The sequence below is a fragment of the Nycticebus coucang genome, chromosome 2 (genome assembly GCF_027406575.1).
Source record: "Nycticebus coucang isolate mNycCou1 chromosome 2, mNycCou1.pri, whole genome shotgun sequence".
In the NCBI taxonomy this organism is placed as follows: Eukaryota; Metazoa; Chordata; class Mammalia; order Primates; family Lorisidae; genus Nycticebus; species Nycticebus coucang.
This window is the reverse complement of record NC_069781.1, coordinates 165,371,672-165,390,420: the sequence shown is the minus strand read 5'-3', so window position 1 is coordinate 165,390,420 and position 18,749 is coordinate 165,371,672. Positions and strand designations below refer to the sequence as shown.

The 18,749-nt window shown below is 50.1% G+C and overlaps 1 protein-coding gene across 2 annotated transcripts; it reads right to left on the bottom strand.

The window, feature by feature from the left end:
- Nucleotides 1–244: 244 nt before the first annotated feature.
- On the bottom strand, nucleotides 245–16,798 carry CES4A (carboxylesterase 4A). 2 transcript variants are annotated; one of them, XM_053603673.1, is made up of 14 exons: nucleotides 16,726–16,783; nucleotides 12,503–12,704; nucleotides 7,768–7,909; nucleotides 7,553–7,686; nucleotides 7,110–7,263; nucleotides 5,591–5,695; nucleotides 5,386–5,490; nucleotides 5,185–5,229; nucleotides 4,609–4,749; nucleotides 3,931–4,011; nucleotides 3,307–3,460; nucleotides 2,516–2,647; nucleotides 2,221–2,293; nucleotides 245–688 (listed from the first exon to the last, which is right to left on the bottom strand). In XM_053603673.1, the coding sequence occupies exons 1-14, from the start codon at nucleotides 16,781–16,783 to the stop codon at nucleotides 520–522; spliced, it is 1,695 nt and encodes a 564-aa protein (XP_053459648.1). In that variant the 3' UTR covers nucleotides 245–519. The 2 variants fall into 2 exon arrangements, with proteins under 2 accessions (XP_053459648.1, XP_053459654.1); XM_053603679.1 differs by lacking the exons at nucleotides 2,221–2,293; nucleotides 2,516–2,647 and having other exon boundaries at nucleotides 16,726–16,798.
- Nucleotides 16,799–18,749: the final 1,951 nt, after the last annotated feature.

The window sequence follows — 18,749 nt, the reverse complement described above, 5'->3', positions numbered from 1 at the left end:
CCCTGTGTGGAGACTTTGCAGGGGCCCTGGGGGAGATGAGTGTGGGCAGCGGAGAAGATCTCAAGGTATCAAAGCTTTGCTCCATGTCACAAATAACCTGCCCAAAGCCCCACAGGCTAATGTGAACAGGCACAAGATTGAGCAGGATGGAAGGTAAATGACAAGCTGGGTGCAGTGATGGGCAGTGGTGGTCTGGGTGGATTCCTCAAAAGAAGGGGATGCAAGTAGATCTTGAAGTGTAGGAGGACTTGGAGAAGGGAGAGGAGGCATTGTCCTGGGCATTGTGTGGTGGGGAAAGGGTCTGGCCTAATCTAATGTAGATAATGAACTGGGGCATCATGTGAAGTCAGGCTGCAGAGGAGGCCAGAGCTCCAAACAGGCTGATAAGTTTCCAGCTCTGGTAGGGAGATACTAGGGAACACCTAAAGGTCCTAGATTGGAGCGGGCAGGACTCCTGTCTCAAATGTGTCCATGGTCTGTCTCCCCAAGGCCTGGAGGATAAACCTTGCATAGCCATCCTCAGAATTGCCTCTGCTCCTCAGGTTTTTGAGGCTGATGCAGCTTTGTCCAAAAAGCCATCTTCTTCTCCTTGAGCTTCACACCCACTCTTGTGGTAAAATCCAGCTGCAGGTATTTTTCGTCCTTGTCATAGCGTGGCCAGCAGGGCAGCTTCCCACCATTGGGATTCCTGCCCAGGGGAAGAGGGAGAGAGGATTATTCATGTTTTTATCTTGCCTCCTAATCTCATACTTTCCTCGTCTACTTTCCCCTTGGGAGCTGGGGTCCAAGAAGACTTTATACATAAATGATATTTATCATTTTAATTCTTTTTTTTTTTTTTTGTAGAGACAGAGTCTCACTGTATCACCCTCAGGTAGAGTGCCATGACGTCACATGGCTCACAGCAACCTCTAACTCTTGGGCTTACACGATTCTCTTGCCTTGCCTCAGCCTTCCAAGTAGCTGGGACTATAGGCACCCGCCACAATGCCCAGCTATTTTTTGGTTGTAGTTGTCATTGTTGTTTGGCAGGCCCATGCTGGGATCGAACCTGCCAGCTCCAGTGTATGTGGCTGGAGCCCTAGCCGCTGAACTACAGGCGCTGAGCCTATCACTTTATTTTAGAGACAAATTCTTGCTGTGTGGCCACGGCTGGAGTGTAATAATGTGATCATAGCTCACTGTGACTTTGAACTCCTGGGTTCAAGCAATCCTCTGTCCTTGGCCTACAGAGCAGCTAGGCTACAGCATATACCACCATACCTGGCTAACTTTTTAATTTTTTGTAGGGACAAGGTCTTTCTATGTTGCCTAGGGTGGCCTTGAGCACTTGGCCTCAAGTTATCCTCTTGCCTCAGTTTCCCAAAATGCTGGGATTACAGGCATGAGTTACTGTACCTAGCCACAGAGACGATATTTAGACAGAACTTTAAGTAGGAAAGTGTGTGTGTGGTCGGGGGAGACTTCTATGCAGAGGGAACAGTATGGGTCAGGTTTAGAGTTATGAAAGACCAGGGCTTTTGGAAAAAGCACAGTTATAGCATTAGGTAAAAATATAGTGTATGTGAAGGGGATGGATGTGGAAAGGAGAAGACACAGGAAAGATTCTGAAAGGCCTTTCAAGCCAGGTTAAGGGTCTGGTCTTTATCCTGGAGTCAGAGAGAAGCTATGAAAGGTTTGAAGGAGGTGAATGACATGATTAGATGTGATTTCAGAAAGACCCCTCTAAGGAGAATAGGTAGGAGAAAATGCAGACATAGGAGAATAGAAAGCTAGTCAAAGCTCAGCTTAGATGTTGCCTCCACCAGGAAGCCTCCCCTGCCCACCAGGCTGGGACAGATACCTCTTCTTTGCTCTCAAAGTACCTTGTGCTCCCTAGTACAGCTCTTAGTATGCCAATTTTTGTGATCTACTGGAGGATGGTGCCCATGTCTGTAACAGCGTTGAATCCCAGCGCCCAGTTCCAGGGCTGGGATGAGAGAGAGCAGCAGGCAATGGCTGTTGAATCCTTGAGTGAATGAAGTGTGTGTATCATGGACAGTGATGGAAATTTAGGAGTCTGGTGAATGGCTGGGGAAAGGTGAGGGAGGAGGGGCACTCTGGTCAGGCTGACTGGGAAGTCCCTGTGGGACATGCAGGGACTAATATCCAAAGGAGCCAGCCACTGGGTCTAGCACTGGGCAGAAAGACTGCCCAGATGAGTCATGGGGTCAGACTCACCCTGTTCGGGCAAAGTTGGCCCAATATTTCATCATCTGGAGGCTAAGCGCCTGCTCTTCACCTGCGGAAGGGCCTAGGGGCAGAATGGGATGTGATATTTGGGACAGAGTGGGGAGTGCTGACATCACACCCTGCTCCTTTCTTTGCCACTTCTGTGGCAGAAGACTTTCATTTGGGAGAGCATCCCAGATTACCAACTGGCTAGCTCCCTGTAGCCAGACAATGGCAAGGTGGGTCTGCATACAAAAGTGGGAGACGGGACACCCACTGGGGATTTCAGGTAGGGCTTTAGCACCTTTGGAGAAGGGGCTCCCGAAGATGAAGTGAATCTCATCTCCATGGTCTGCCCCATCAATGCGGGGTTTGGCAATTATGCCACTAGGAGTGTGGTGCTCAAACTCATACAGGTAGACAGGGAGGCCAGCATCTGTGAAGAGGGAAACTGAGGAAGGCTGCAGGAAAGGCCTCAGCCTGGGCTTCCCTATCACCCCATGCATCCCACCTACCTGCATCAAGCAAGAGAAAACACTTTGACTTCAGAATCAAGGGACCAAATTTGAATACTGCCTGACTACTCATTAACTTTATGACCTCCAGCAAATCACTCAACTTCTCTGAGCTGTAATTCCTCATCTGCAGACTGAGGATGCTAAAACCTAATTCATGGGATTGTGGCAGGGATAATGGTAGCCTTCTTTTCCCTTTTCCAAACCTTCCTTACTTGGCCTGGCATCGAAGGGTCCTTAGTGTCTGCCCTCTCCAGCCCTACATTTGACCTCTCACCCACATGTTCCCCAATCCCCAGTTGGCCTGGGGAAGACTTCCAAGGTGCCCCAAAGTCTGTCCTCTAAGCCAAGAAGCCTTCCCTGACCACTCCTCTGGGATGGCTGAAATCCTGCCCTTGTCACTAAGGAACAGCCCTTCTCTTACAGTTGACAGCATGCTGCCTCCTCTGTGGTGTCTTGAAATCTTACACTAGCCCAGAATTGCAGACAGAGTAGGTGAGCAGTTGGTAAGCCCAGCTGGTAGGTAGCATAGCTGGAGAGTGGATCAGGCCAGTGTAGGTACTTTTGGGGACCCACATACCCCGGTGGTAGTGGGCAGTCTGCAGTGTGGAGTACACAAAGGAGGCATCTTCAGCTATGTCCATAAAGTGGTTTTGGAACATCTTCCAGTCATGCTCATTGATGTCACCCAGGTACTCCTCCATCACAAGTGGTACCTGCTCCTTGGTGATATTCTGAGTGGGGAGGCCATACTTACCCTAAGCTGTGGGTGCCAGCTGGGCTAGAGATGAGCCCATCAGTGACTTGCACCCCTCAGGACATTTTAGCCTGGAGGAGGGGGAAAGGGGAGTTTTCTAGGAAAGATGTCCCTCTCTGCTGATTCTTTTTTTTTTTTTTTGAAGTTTTTGGCTGAGGCTGGGTTTGAACCCGCCACCTCTGGCATATGGGGCCGGTGCCCTACTCCTTTGAGCCACAGGCGCCACCCTCTCTGCTGATCCTTATACCTGATTTTGCTACAATTGCCTATGACTCTGGGGGATTCCTGGGGAACCTTGCCCATCAACAGCCTTCTGATCCCAGGCCAAACCCCAGGCCCTCTAAGAAAGACCCCTACCTTGGTGGAAGCCCCTTGCAAGGAATAGCTACTAGTAAAAAAGGAGTCAGCCCTGTTCAAAGTGAGTACCCTTATTGCCTCAGCCCTTACCAACAGGGTGATGACACTCCAGAGTATCTTGGCCATGGCTTCTTTTTTCACTTTGTGCTGGTTTAGCGGGAACTTCATGATCTGTTTGCAAGGATCCAGATATGGGTCAGGCCTGAGCATCTAGAGCAGTGGTTCTCAATCTACGGGTTGCAACCGACAGGAACTATATAGAAGGGCTGCGGCATTAGGAATGTTGAGAACCACTGATCTAGAGGGACTCTGGCCAGAGCTACACCAGGCCCTAAATGTCTTGCCTACGCAGAGCTTACAGCCCAGGGAGGGCTGATGACTTTATCCTGCCCTTCTGCTCTCCTCCTGTCCATCACTACCACCTGGGCCAGAGCTGAAGCAGGGCTAGGGCTAGGGTTGGGGTGGTGGGGGCCATTCTGACCTGGGGCATCTACCTTGACCCAAGGGAAGGCCTCATGGTTTGCAGTTGGCTGGAGGCTTGGGAATGGATGTCATAAGCCATCTAAACTATGAGCTGAGAATTTGGGGCCCCCAATCCTCCAAGAGGCCACACTCCTCTCCTCCATCATTCCTGGCCAGTTTTCATTACAGGAGGCTCCCAAACACAAGGGCACCCCCAGAAGGGCTATTGATATCTGACCTGGTACCAGCACTGCCCAAGGAGAAGCCTTGGCTACCTCCACTATAGTGAGCATCCCTCTGACTCACATAAGGCAAGAGCCAATTGAACTCCAGGTTGTTGACACCCAGAAGGTAGGGTACAGGTGAAACTTCTCCCCTGGTCAGGAGCACAACAGGGTCATCTGGGAACACGACACCATCCACCACAGGGGTCATGAACCATGTAATCTACAAAGCAAGGGGCATTTCCAGCTAGTCCTCCCATATATCCTCCCGGGTTTTCTGTGACCTTGGGTGCCCAGCTCAGCAGGTCCCCCTCCAGAGCCCAGGAGTTTGAGGCTAAGGTGGGAGGATTACTTGAGCCCAGAAGTTCCAGATTGCAATGAGTTATGATTATGCCCCACTGCACTCCAGCCTGGGCAACAGAGCAAGACTCTGTCAAGAAAAGGAAAAGAAAGAAAGAAAGAACAGGGCGGCGCCTGTGGCTCAGCGGGCAGGGCGCCGGTCCCATATGCCGGAGGTGGCGGGTTCAAACCCAGCCCCGGCCAAAAAAAAAAAAAAAGAAAGAAAGAAAAAAGGAAGGAAAGAAAGAAGGAGGGAAAAAGGAGGGAGGGAAGAAAGGAAAAAAAAGAAAACTTGAATTGTGGAGTGTGGCCTGCTTACATCTTGAGGGTCTTCCTGGGAGTTCTGGTGCAGGTGGAAGAATCTCTGTAGGAGAGGAGAGGATCAGAGTTACCAGAAGTGTCCCTAAGATGCTCCTGAAACAGGGTCTCTGGGGAAGTAGCTGGGTATGGCTGGGTACCAGGAGAGGAGGGTGGCCAGCAGGCAGCCAGCCAGTTCAGGCAGCTGGAATGCTCTACTTACCATCTTTTTGGACACATGCATCACCTTGGCCCCTGAGAGCGCCCTCAGGCACTCTACCAGAATCTGTGTGTTATTATGATTGCAGCCAGCCAGGCGGGCAACCTTCTGTAGAGAGAAGAAGCGGTAGGGGTGAAGCTTGGGAGTACTTCCATCTTGCCCCTCCTGCTGAACCCTCTCTCCTTGCTGGGGGAGGAGAGGCACCCACCTTGGCCACTTTCAGTGGGTCAGGAGTGATGAAGAATTTGAGTATTGCAGTCCCACTCTGGGAAATGGCCCTATGGAAGAGACCTCTGGCAAGGGGTGACATTATCTGTCAAGGTAGGGAGTGAGGCACCCATGATATGCCCACGTAGGGCCACTTGGGCCATGATTGGGCAGCTAGAGGGAAACCAGGAAGGGCAAGCAGCTGAGAGGGTGTCAGGAGTCCTAGGTAGCTATTCTAGACCTAGAGTTGGTGCCTTTCTGCCTCTGGTCTGTGCAGTGGGCATTGTGATAAAGCCCAAACCCCTCTGAGCTTCCAGAAGGGATTTGAGATTGTGGGAAAAGATCTTCTGGTATAGAGAAGAGGTCTCTCTGCTTTGGGACTAGAAATGAGAGGCTGGTGGGTGGAACCCCATGGTTTCCCTAGCCCCAGTTACCCATGTTGACAGCTCTTAGGCTCTTTCCACTGCCCAAGTTTGGGGGAAAAGTACATCCTGTGCATCCCATCCTGTCCCTTGGATACCTCAGACTTCATGTGCCCTAAATCTGCTCCAGCCCATCTCATCTGGGTGGTAGCCCATACCCCACACCATCCACCCAACACCCTTCCCTATCTCCTCTGTTCATCCCCAAACCCCAGCTGCCTCAATCCTGTGCATCTGGCCTCCTCTATCACTCTGAGCTATGCTTTATATCATTCTTCCTGCCTCTGCTTTAGAACCAGCTCCCTTGATATCCTCTGAGATATACCTACCCCTGCTCAGTTGGTTTGTAAGTCTCTGTTCCTACTTCTTACCCACCTAGTCCCATGCAGCAGACTGAGCCATTTCTCTAAATATAAATCTGATCATTTCTCTTCCCTGCTTAAAATCTTTCCATGTTTTTACTTCTTTCCATGCTTCACTTCTCCAGGCCTGTTTCTTCATCTGGAGAATGGGGACGAAAACCCTACTTTTCTTTTTGGACTGCTGAGGGAATTAAATGAATGAATACCCACAAGGTACATAGAAGAGTGTCTGACACACAGAAATTTCTCAGGTGTTGAGTATTATTATTACTGGGGCCAGCAAGGCCCCATGTCATGTGTTCATTTCCCAGCCACTTGGCCCTCACAGAGCAGCTTACCTTACACCCACATTCCAGGAAACTTCCAGGTCAGCAGTCACCCACTAGAGGCAAGGCCCTGTCTCCAACTCAGGCCCCTGACTCGGAGGCCTGGTCTGTGGGCCCAGCCCTGCACAGGGGGCAGATGGTAGACTCTGTTCATGGGCTAGAGCTCTGGGGGAAGGTGGGAGGTGCTGATTATCCCAAGTCTCAGCACTGCCCTTCTGGGGGTTTGATTTTCCCATAAGTGCAGACACTAGGCTGTGAGAGGTGGTACCTTTGTCAGGGTTGAGGGCAAGTCTGTGATAGACATGTTCATGTACACGCATATCTGCACAGGTGCCTGTGCAGTGAAGGAAACACTCGTGTGAACACACTGGCCTGCCTCTGTGCTGGGTCCCTCCGGGCATTGCACTCACCAATCCTGAGACGCACATGGCCCCGGACGACTGGCCGAAAAGGGTCACAGAACTGGGGTCTCCACCGAAGGCCAATATGTTCTCCTGCACCCAGCGCAGAGCCGCTACCTGGTCCAGCAGCGCCCAGTTCCCGCGGGCCTGGTTGTCGCCCGTGCTGGGTGCGCAGAGTTCATGGTCAGGGTCTAGGCCTCCACAGTGGAGGTGCATAGGATTCCCACCTGCCTACCTTGCCTCTCTGGGACCCAGTCCTGCGACCACACCCCCTTCCTCAGAGTTAGGCCCGTCCCATTGAGAGGAGGAGTGCCCGCCCTTCCACCAAGCATCAGGACCCGCCTCTGCCACCCTCCTCAAGCGGTCCCGCCCCCATAAGCCACGCCCTTTCCTCCCACCCAGTCCCGGCTTCCTCCGCCCAGAGCCCCGCCCCTAGACTTGGCCCCGCCCACCTCAGGAAGCCCAGGATGCCGAGCCTGTGCTGCAGGAACACCACCACCACTTTCTCGCGGGCGGCCAACTCGGAGCCCTTGTACGTAGAAGCGGAACCCACGAGGAAGGCGCCTCCCGGGAACCATACCATCACCTGGGCGAGAAGGCTGTGGCCTGAGTGGGGGTGGTGGGGTGGCAGAGTAGGAGGGAGAGTAGTTGAAGATCGAGTACTCACCGGCATCGGAGGGTCCCCTTGTGCGCGTGCCGGCGCGTACACATTCACATATAGACAGTCCTCACTGAAGCGCAGCCAGTTGTAATGTTTCCGCGTGTTAAAGTACATGGAGGTTATTTGCCCCCAGGACTCCTGAAGACACCTGCAGGCAAGATGTGAGTTGAGGCCGCTGCAGCAAATGGTTTCAACCCAGGTTCCTCAGCAAAGCCTAGGCAGCCTCTGTGGGGGCAAGTGTGCGTGTGTCAGTGTCCAAGAGGTCGCCACTAGCCTTAGGGTGTAGGATGGGAAAGCAGGTTGCCTTCCCTAAAAACCTTCCCTCTGCCTCGCGCCTCACCCCAGGGGTCTGCCCTGGGAGAAATTCCCAGCTCCTGTTGAAGACACTGTTGGTGCTTGCTGTCAAGGCAGAGCTGGGCACCTCCCTGTCTTTCACGTCCCCCTACCCCACCAGTCACCCTTCTGCCTCCAGCTCTAGAACATGGCCCCTTTCCTCCCACCCCAGGACTGCTGCCTTGTCAAGGCCATCACCATCTCTGTTCTGAAGAGTGCTCCAACCTTTTCACATTCCTTTCCCAAATTGCCCTCCACACTTTGGCTGACCATGTCACTTCCCTTCCTAAAACAGTCCCTAAAATGAACAATTATGAGGTATCAATACAAACAAATATATATACATATTTGTTTATTTAGAGACAGAGTCTCACTATGTTGCCCTCAGTAGAGTGCTGTAGTGTCACAGCTCACAGCAACCTCAAACTCTTGGGCTTAAGCGATTCTGTGCCCACCACAATGCCTGCCTATTTTTGTTGTTATTGTTGTTGTTGCAGTTGCCATTGTTGTTTAGCTGGCTGAGGCTGGTTTCTAACCCACCAGCTCAGTGTATGTGGCTGGTACTGTAACCACTGTGCTACAGGTGCTGAGCCACAAGCAATAATTTTTTTTTTTTTTTGGTAGAGACAGAGTCTCACTTTATGGCTCACGGTAGAGTGCCATGGCATCACACAGCTCACAGCAACCTCCAACTCCTGGGCTTAAGCGATTCTCTTGCCTCAGCCTCCCGAGCAGCTGGGACTACAGGCATCTGCCACAACACCCAGCTATTTTTTGGTTGCAGTTCAGCCGGGGCTGGGCTTGAACCCGCCACCCTCGGTATATGGGGCCGGCGCCCTACAGACTGAGCCACAGGCGCCGCCCAAGCAATAATTTTTTTAAAAGACTTTCCTGCTCCCCACTGCTCTCATAAAGCCCAGACTCACCTTCATTGACCCAGACCCTCCTTTCATCCAGTCATCTTCCCAGCCACCCTTTTCGTTGTCTCCCACCTACAAGCCCCTGTGCCTCTGTCTTCTTTGTCCAATGCCTCTGCTCTGCCCAGCAAACGCCTCATGTTTAAGGCCCAGCTCAAGTGGCGCCTTCTGTGCTGCTCACTTCCCTTTCTATGCTCCCAAAGCACTATCCACTGTTGACTTTAGTACTGATTGGCATTATTCAATCGGTTGTTTTTCTCCCCAAGAGAACACACAGTCCCTGAGGGCAGAGATGCAGGTGGATTCATCTGAGTCCTGGCCTGGGCCCAAGACTGTACTATGTGGACATTTGGGGTATTTATGGAGCGTGGGCTGTTCTGCTGCCTCACCTCTAGAGTGACTATTCTCATAACAGTTGATTGAGTTCAGGGAACTTGTCTGCCCATTCCTCTGCTCCCTTCTCCTCTTGTCCTAGCCTATTCCCAGAGCATCACCAGCTCATTTTCTTCAGTCCTTCAAACAGCACTTCAACACGCCTTGATTCAAATTTTCCATCTCCCAGCCACATTCCCAGCAACTATCCTATCTCTCTTTCTCTGGGGTAAAACTTTTTTTTTTTTTCAGTTTTGGCCGGGGCTGGATTTGAACCTGCCACCTCCAGCATATGCGGCCAGAGCCCTACCCCTTTGAGTCACAGGTGCTGCCCTGTGTGTGAAACTTTTGTTTTTTTTTTTGTAGAGGCAGAGGCTCACTTTATCACCCTCGGTAGAGTGCCGTGGCTTTTTAACAGATTGTCTTTCCCTCCACTCCCACCCAGTCTCTCCAAAGTCACCAGCAGGCAGTTCATCTCAATCTTTGCAGATTGTTTTTGTCTTTCTTGCTTGACTTCTTGGCAGCAGTTAACATACATAGGCAGTGCCCAATAAACCCCATCTAGCATTTTACCAGGAAAGCCAGAACTGCAGTTATGAATAGCTGAGGCTTCTGTTCCTATCCCACCACCAAAGCCCTTCCTGCCATGATCATCAGTGACCTCTGCCTTGCTAAGTCTCTATCATCATCTTACTTGCCCTAGCAGCCCCCGACATAATTGACTACGTTCCCCCACTCCAACAGCTTTCTTTCTAAGGCTACTCTCATGCCCTGTTTTCCTGCCACCTCATTAGTGGCTCCTCCTTCTCTCCCAGGCCTCATTGTGAGAGTGCTCAGGCCTCCGCCCTCAGTCCTTCTTCTGACCATTCTCTCTGCCAAGTTGTTCTCATCCAGGCCCCGGGTTTCACACCAGCAACACACTAGTGACCAATGTGCTTCCAGTCCCCACCTACCCAGCCTCTCCACATGGATGTCTATCAGCACATCCAACTTAACATACCCACAATGAACCCTTTTTTTGCAGTTTTTGGCCGAGGCTGGGTTTGAACCTGCCACCTCTGGTATATGGGGCCAGCACCCTACTCCTTGAGCACAGGCGCTGCCCCAAAATGAACCCTTCTTTTGCCCAAACCTGCTCTTCCCTAGTCTTCCCATTTCAATAAATAATACCCTATTCCCTTGTCTGCTCTGGCTAAAAACTAGTCATTATCCATGTTTCCTCTTCTTCTCTGTGGCTCAAATCCAATTCTACCTTCAAAATAAGTTTAGAGGCTTGGCGTCCGTGGCTCAACCAGCTAAGGTGCCAGCCACATACACCTGAGCTGGCGGGTTTAAATCCAGCCTGGGCCCTCCAAAAACAACAATGACGGCTGCAACCAAAAAATAGCTGGGCTTTGCGGCAGGCGCCTGTAGTTCCAGCTACTTGGGAGACAAGGAGAATCGCTTGAGCCCAGGAGTTGGAGGTTGCTGTGAGCTGTGATGCCATGGCATTCTACCCAGGGTGATAGCTTGAGGCTCTCTCTCAAAAAAAAAAAAAAAAAGTTTAGAGTTTTTGAGACAGAGTCTCACTCTGTCGCCCTCAGTAAAGAACCCTAGCATCATCACAGCTCACAGCAACCTCAGTGTCTTAGGTTCAAGCAATCTTCTTGCCTCAGCCTCCTGAGTAGCTGGGACTATAGGCAAGTGCCACTATGCCCAGCTAGTTTTTCTATTTTTAGTAGAGACGGGGTCTCACGCTTGCTCAAGCTGGTCTTCAACTCCTGAGCTTAGCATTCCACATGCCTCAGCCTCCCAGAGTGCAAGGATTACAGGTGTGAGCCACTGCACCTAGCCAAATTTGTAGTCTTATCACGTTCTACCACCTCCAGTGTAATTACCCTGGTGGAAACCATCTTCTCTGCAACAGCCTCCTCTCCGGCTGTTCCCTCCTTAACCACCACCCCAGAGAGGTTGTCTAAGCAAACCACAGATTCCTACACTTGACACTCCGTGTTCTGAAAAGCCATTGTTCTGACAACTTATTGTTCTGACAAGTGTTCTAACAATTGACAGTGGACACCTAACTTCCAAACTCCGGATCTCCATATCCATGGTTGTAACAATGCCATCTCATGTTCTGTCTTTTGATCCTTGAGATTCTAAATAACAGTCATAGAATGTTCAGAATGCCTGGGGTTCTCTCAGTGACAACCAGTGTTCTAGCAGTTAATACCCTGGTATTCTAGTAACAGTCAGTTATGTTCTAAAAGTGGACAACCTATTCTTTTTTTTTTTTTTGGTTTTTGGCCAGGGCTGGGTTTGAACCCGCCACCTCTGGCATATGGGACTGGCGCCCTACTCCTTGAGCCACAGGCGCCGCCCTGGACAACCTATTCTTAACCACTAGGCACTGAGGGTGGTAGTTGTAGTTTTTCTATCAGCTGACACCCAAATTCTCAAGTAACATTTTTCTAAACCCAGCTTTAACCAACTAATACTGAATATTGTTAATTATTGCCACAGAATGTTCTGGGCAGTGGATTACTAAAAAAATCTGAATAAACAGAAAATACACTTGTTCTGGGTAAACTGCCAAGCCTGCTTCAAAAGGGAGTCATTGTCCCAGTTGTGCTGGTGTGACTCAAGGCTTGAGCCTGACTTGGGTGGTGTCAAGACCCTGAGACTTTATAACTGAGACCGAGTCAGTGCTTTCTTCAGGTGGCAGTCCCTCTGCAGGAAGGGGCTGGTGGTGCCAAGGGACTCACCAGAAAGAGGGAAGAGTTCAGGGCTCACTGTGTGTGGGTGTGTATGTGTGTGTGTGTGGTGAGTGAGCCCTGTTCCTCAGACAAATTTAGGAGAACTCAGCTCCCCAGCAGGTCCTGGGACACAGTCAGTGACCACATCCCCCTTGCCTGGAGCTCTCCTGTGAGAAATCAAGAACAGCACTGTCAATACCTTAAACACTACCTACACCAATCAGCCCATTATACAGGTTTGGAAACTGAGGTCCCAAATGGGCCCCAGACCTGCCTGTAGTCACACAGTGAGTTCTCAGTGTTGTTCAAAGCCCCACCCAGAGGCAGACATGGGTTCACTGCCCTCCTCAGGGTCCTTCCAGCTGACAGTTTTCTGTCTCTTACGCAGGTGGGTAGGTGATGGCATCTCTGATTCCGCTCCAGGGCTCCAAGGGTTCTGGGGGAGCAAACCTGCGGGCACCCAGAGGAGGTTTGGAGAAGGGGACTCCAAGGAATACATGGATGGGTGTCTTTCCCACGTGCATCTGTTTTCCTTGGAGAATCCCATATTTGGTGACCACTAGAGGTTTTTTGGCATTCAAGGCACCTGAGAAGAGAGAAAGTCACCCTAGTTCAGCAACTAAACAACTCAGCCATAGGTGGGACCCTGGCCCACTTGCCATAAGGACAATTGATCATAACAATTGTGCATTTGTCCACTTTTTCTTGTGTTTTTCTCAGAATTTTTCTCTCATTATTTGATTTAAGCTTTCAAAGCCACGTCGAAATCTTACATCGAAAACATAAAAGTTCATGTCTATTAAATGTGCCATTTCTCTGTGTTATTTAATGTCAAGAAATGTGTCATTTATTTTGATTTCTGTTTGTCTGCTATTAATATGGCTACACTTCTTTTTTTGTTGCTAACATTTTCCTGGCATGGTTCTGGGAAGAAGTCATATACGTATATGCATTTTCATTCTTGCTCATTTATGCATTAATACTCACATGTACATGCGCATTTATATGTACATAGGGATACATGAACATAGCTCATCTGTAAAGAAATATGCAGGCCAGGCCCAGTGGCTCACGCCTGTAATCAATCCTAGCACTCACTCTGGGAGGCTGAGGCAAGTGTTTGAGACCAGTCTGAGCCAGAGCCAGACCTGTCTCTAAAAATAGCTGGGGGTGGTGCTCGTAGCTCAGTAGGTAGGGCGCCTGACACATACACCAAAGCTGATGGGTTTGAACCCGGCCAGGGCCTGCTAAACAACAATGACAACTGCAACAAAAATATAGCTGGGGGTTGTGGCGGGTGCCTGTAGTCCCAGCTACTTGGGAAGCTGAAGCAAGAGCATCACTTAAGCCCAAGATTTAGAGGTTGCCGTGAGCTGTAATGTCACGGCACTCTACCGAGGATGACGTAGTGAGACTCTGTCTCAAAAAATAAATAAAAATAAAAATAACTGGATGTGTGGCGGGTGCCTGTAGTCCCAGCTACTTGGGAGGCTGAGACAAGAGAATCACTTCTGCCCAAGAGTTTGAGGTTGCTGTGAGCTGTGACACCATGGCACTGTACCGAGGGTGACAAAGTGAGACTGTCTCAAAAATAAAAAAAAAGAAAGAAATATGCAGAAATAGGAGTGTCAAATGGATGCCCAGATACACACAACAGTCATACATAGGTTACAACATACGAATCCACAGCATACATGTTACGCACATTCATATGCATATACACACATACACATGTGTAGTACCAGGACACCAATACCATTGCCGGCTCTTAGAATAAATATGAAATAATACCTCTCTGCCCACATCCCCAGGTCTCCATATGTCTTACATAAGCAATATCTGGGCATAAAGGGATGGCTGTAGTGGTGGCCCTTCAAGCATGAAGCCAGGCAGCATAGGCAAGGGTCATCTCAAACCTCCCTGCTGTGTGTAGCACTTGGCTATTTACGAAGCCCTTTCACATGGGCTTCTCCCAGGCCCTAGGAGGAGCCAGAGGCCCAGAGAGGGGCAGTGACCAACCTGTGATCTCATGGACAGAGGCCAGGGTCCATTCATAATGGAATAGTCAACAGCTATAATTCGCTGGTCCATTGTTATAGACAGCACTGTGCTAACACTTTATAATATCTCACCTCATTTTTCTAAAATATGGGCAAATGTTTTTATGGGACCATCAACTGTGGAAACTGAAGCTCAAGGGGGTTATGTAAATTGCCCAAGGAACATAGAAAGTGACTCTGATGTTTTTCTGTCTGCTCCCCAGTCTCTGGAGACACCTAACCATGTGGCACAATGCTCTAGACCCCTGAACAAGAGCGGCTGCAGAGTGGCCCCCATCCCAGTTCTGCCAGCCAGAGGCAACGTGCAAGCACTTGTGAAAACAATATTCCACCTTACTAGTCATCATAAAGTGCTAGTTAAAACCAGGAGTTAGAACTTCTAAGGAATCAAAAATGACGGCGCCCAATTCTGATAAAGACACAATGAAAAGGACATTCTCATATATTATCGGTGGAGAATAAATTGATACAAGGCCTTGGGCAAATAATTTAGCAAAATGTATCAAGAGCCATAAGGAGTTCAGATGCCTTGATTCAGTAATTCTGCTTCTGGATCCATCCCTATGAAAATGGCCAAAACACATTAAAACAAAGACCTTTCCTGGCCTGGCGCAGTGGCTCACACTTGTAATCCTAGCACTCTGGGAGGCCAAGGTGAGTGAATTGCTCCTAAGCTCACGAGTTCAAGACCTGCCTGAACAAGAGTGAGACCCCATCACTACTAAAAAAAGAATAGAAAAATTAGTAGGACATTGTGTGGGCCCTGTAGTCCCAGCTACTCAGCAGGCTGAGACAAGTAGATCACTTAAACCCAGGAGTTTGAGGTTGCTGTGAGTTATAACATCATAGCACTCTACCTAGGGCAACAGAGTGAGACTCTGTCTCAAAAAAAAAAAGCAAAACGGGCGGCGCCTGTGGCTCAGTCGGTAAGGCGCCGGCCCCATATACCAAGGGTGGCGGGTTCAAACCCAGCCCCGGCCAAAAAACTGCAACCAAAAAAATAGCCGGGCGTTGTGGCGGGCGCCTGTAGTCCCAGCTGCTCGGGAGGCTGAGGCAGGAGAATCGCTTAAGCCCAGGAGTTGGAGGTTGCTGTGAGCTGTGTGAGGCCACGGCACTCTACCGAGGGCCATAAAGTGAGACTCTGTCTCTACAAAAAAAAAAAAAAAAGCAAAACAATGGCATATAATACGTGCAATTATACAGTGAAGATGGCATCTTGTTATATGCATCATATACCTCAAATTTTTGCTAATGTGTTATATTGTTTTTTTAGAGACAGAGTCTCATTTTATCACCCTTGGTAGAGTGCTATGGCATCACAGCTCACAGCAACTTCCAACTCCTGGGTTTAGGTGATTCTCTTGCCTTAGCCTCCCAAGTAGCTGGGACTACAGGCGCCTGCCAGAATGCCCAGGCATTTTTTTGTTGCAGTTTGGCCAACGATGCGTTTGAACCCACCACCCTTGGTATATGGGGCCAGCACCCTACTCACTGAGCCACAGGCACTGCCCAGTATGTTATATTGTTTTCACAGTAAAAAGTATAATACTAATTTTTTTTTGCACGAGCCACTGCACCCAGCTATAATACTAATTATTTTTTGAGACAGAGCCTCAAGCTGTCACCCTGGGTAGAATGTCATGGTATCACAGCTCATAGCGACCTCCAATTCCTAGGCTCAAGCGATTCTCCTGCCTCCACCTACCAAGTAGCTGGGATTATAGGCGCCTGCCACAACACCCGGCTATTTTTTTTGGTTGCAGCCATCATTGTGATTCGGCAGGCCTGGGCTAGATTTGAACCCTCAGGTGTATGTGGCTGGTGCCTTAGCCGCTTAAGCCACAGGCACCGAGCCTATAATACTAATTTTTAAAAGAAAGACACTGGGGAACTGTTTCATGTAGCAAAGAGATCCATGTAGGGAAGAGGGAGGCAGAAGCAGGCCTCCTGCTTGAGAGAAGCAAGAAAGGAAGAGGGAGGAAGGAAAGGAAGAGAGATGAAGGGAAGTATGTGGCCAGGCCATGTTCTCAGTTCCCCAGACCCCAGCCTGGGAGGTGGGAGAGGCACTCTCCACTTTGCAGAGCAGCCTGAGGTTCAGAGAGACCAAAGTAGTGGTGCACACTCCCAGCTGGTGGATGAATTAATGTCATGAAACGCTGCTCTCCATGTGCCACACCTTGTCTAAGTGCCCCTGCCCCACTGTCTCCTACCAGTCTGGAGTCCTAGCCCACCTTTGTGAAAGGGGGCCTTGTGGGCTCCTGTGCTAGGGAGGGGAAAGGCAGAACAACAGGGCACTTCTCACAAGACCACAGCCTCTTGCTCTGTAGGCCTGGCAGAGGATAAAGCACACTCCTTTTCTCTGGGTCAGGTCTGTGGGTTTGTCAGAGATGCCCTTTACTTGGGACACTTCTCCCATGGTTCTCATCCTTGTCACCTATCCTCAGTCCCAAGGAATGTGGCATTCACTGCCCAATTGAGTTGGGGCCTGTCCCTGGGTCCCTCACGTCCCTCTTGACTGACACTGTTGGGAAGGCTTCGGAGTCTTACCCAGGGCTGTCTGCACCACTAGGCCAAGGGTGAAGCTCACACAGAGAGTCCACTTCATCCTCTGTCCAGCTCCAGCCATGGGTAGGAGTGATGTTAACATTGCAGATGCCAGATGGTAGCTGTGCCTGTGTGTGAGCACCAGGCAGTCCCACTTTTATGTTCTCTTAATCCCTGCCAACAGGTACTAGGGCAGGAGGAGTTGTAACAAGCTTCTGATCAGCCCACGGCCTTGTCTCTGCCTTTGGCAACAGGTCATGCTAGTCTTGGCTCTACAGACAGACTGAGCAGCCTGCAATCCCTCCCCAGCTTGGTCCTCTCTGCAATGGCTTAAAGTCAAGCTTGTATGAGTCAAGCTCTGAGCACAAAGTAGGTGCCTAGAGTGAAGTAGAACAGGGGATCACTTGACCGCTCAGCCAAGGTTTCCCGTCTGTGGATTTAAGGACCTCGGGCCTCTCTTTTCTCCCCTGCCCTTCCTTGGATATCCTCACACAATTGGCCAGGACAACCATGGAGTGGCAGGTTACATGCTGTGCGTGGAAAGTCAACATGGCCACTGCCTCACTGGCCCACAGTCCAGTGGGGAGCCAGATCTAGAAGCAACCACCATGTGGGAGCCCAGAGAGGCATCTGGTGAGCCCAGGGCCAGGTGGCGGGTTTCCTGGAAAAGGTCAAATCTTCCACTACTTTTTTTTTTTTTTTTATTGAGACAGAGTCTCACTCTATGGCCCTGAGTAAAGTATGTGGCATAATAGCTCACAGCAACCTCAAACTCTTGGGCTCAAGTCATCCTCTGGCTTCAACCTCCTGAGTATCTGGGATTACAGGAAACCACCACAACACCCAGCTGGTTTTTCTATTTTTAGTAGAGATGGGGTCTCACTCTTGCTCAGGCTGGTCTCCAACTCCTGAACTCAAGCAATCCATCTGCTTTGGTCTCCCACAGTACTAGAATTATAGGTGTGAGACATCACTCCCAGGCCAAAAAGGTCTAATTTTTTCAGGGGTCCTCAAACTTTTTAAATAGGGGGCCAGTTCACTGTCCCTCAGACCACTGGAGGGCTGGACTATAGTTAAAAAAAACAACTGTGGGGTGGCGCCTGAGGCTCTGGGTGGCGCCTGTGGCTCAAGGGGTAGGGCGTCGGTCCCATATGCCGGAGGTGGCGGGTTCAAACCCAGCCCCGGCCAAAAACAAAAAAAACAAAAACAAAAACAAACAAAAAAAACAACTGTGAACAAATTCCTATGTGTGCTGCACATATCTTATTTTGAAGTAAAAAAACAAAATGGGTATAAATACAATCACACCGCTTCATGTGGCCTGCGGACTGTAGTTTGAGGACCCCTGTAAGTAAAGGATGAGGAGTTGGTGAAAGAAAGGAAGACCCTACTTGAAATTGGGAGTCATAGGAGCAAACGTCCGCATGGAGAAAAGGAAGGTAGTTGCATCTTCAATAAAAGGTCAGACTGTTCCCCTCCCTGTCTCCACCACAGTCTAGGGTCTTCGCCCACCTTTGCAAAAAGGGGGCCTCATGGGCTTCTGTACTGGAGAGGGGAAAGGCAGAGGAAACAGGGCACTTCTCATGGAGCCACAGCCTCTTGCTCTGTAGGCCTGGCAGATGGTCAAAGCATACTCCTTCTCTCTTGGTCAATTCTGTGAGGTCTTCAGAGATGCCCTTGGCACACTTCTCTCATAGTTTCCATCCTTGTAGGTCTTCCTCAGTCCCAAGGAATGTGGCATTCACTGTCCAGTTATGCTGCCTGGATCTTCTCCCCTCTAAGTAAGCCCTGAGATGGGCCGGAGGTGAGCCCCTGCCACTCTTCCTATGGGGTCTACATGGGCAACCCTCCAAAATTCCTTTCCCTGCCCCAGCAGAGGTATGGCTCATCCCTACTGTGGTAAGCGGGGTGAGGGTCTGGTTGGCTAGGCCACCCATGGTGAACAGAATCACTCCCCTTTCTCCATGGTCTCATGAAAAAGATACCCACAGGCTTGAGGGGAAAGCAGCGGGGAGAATTCACAGCAA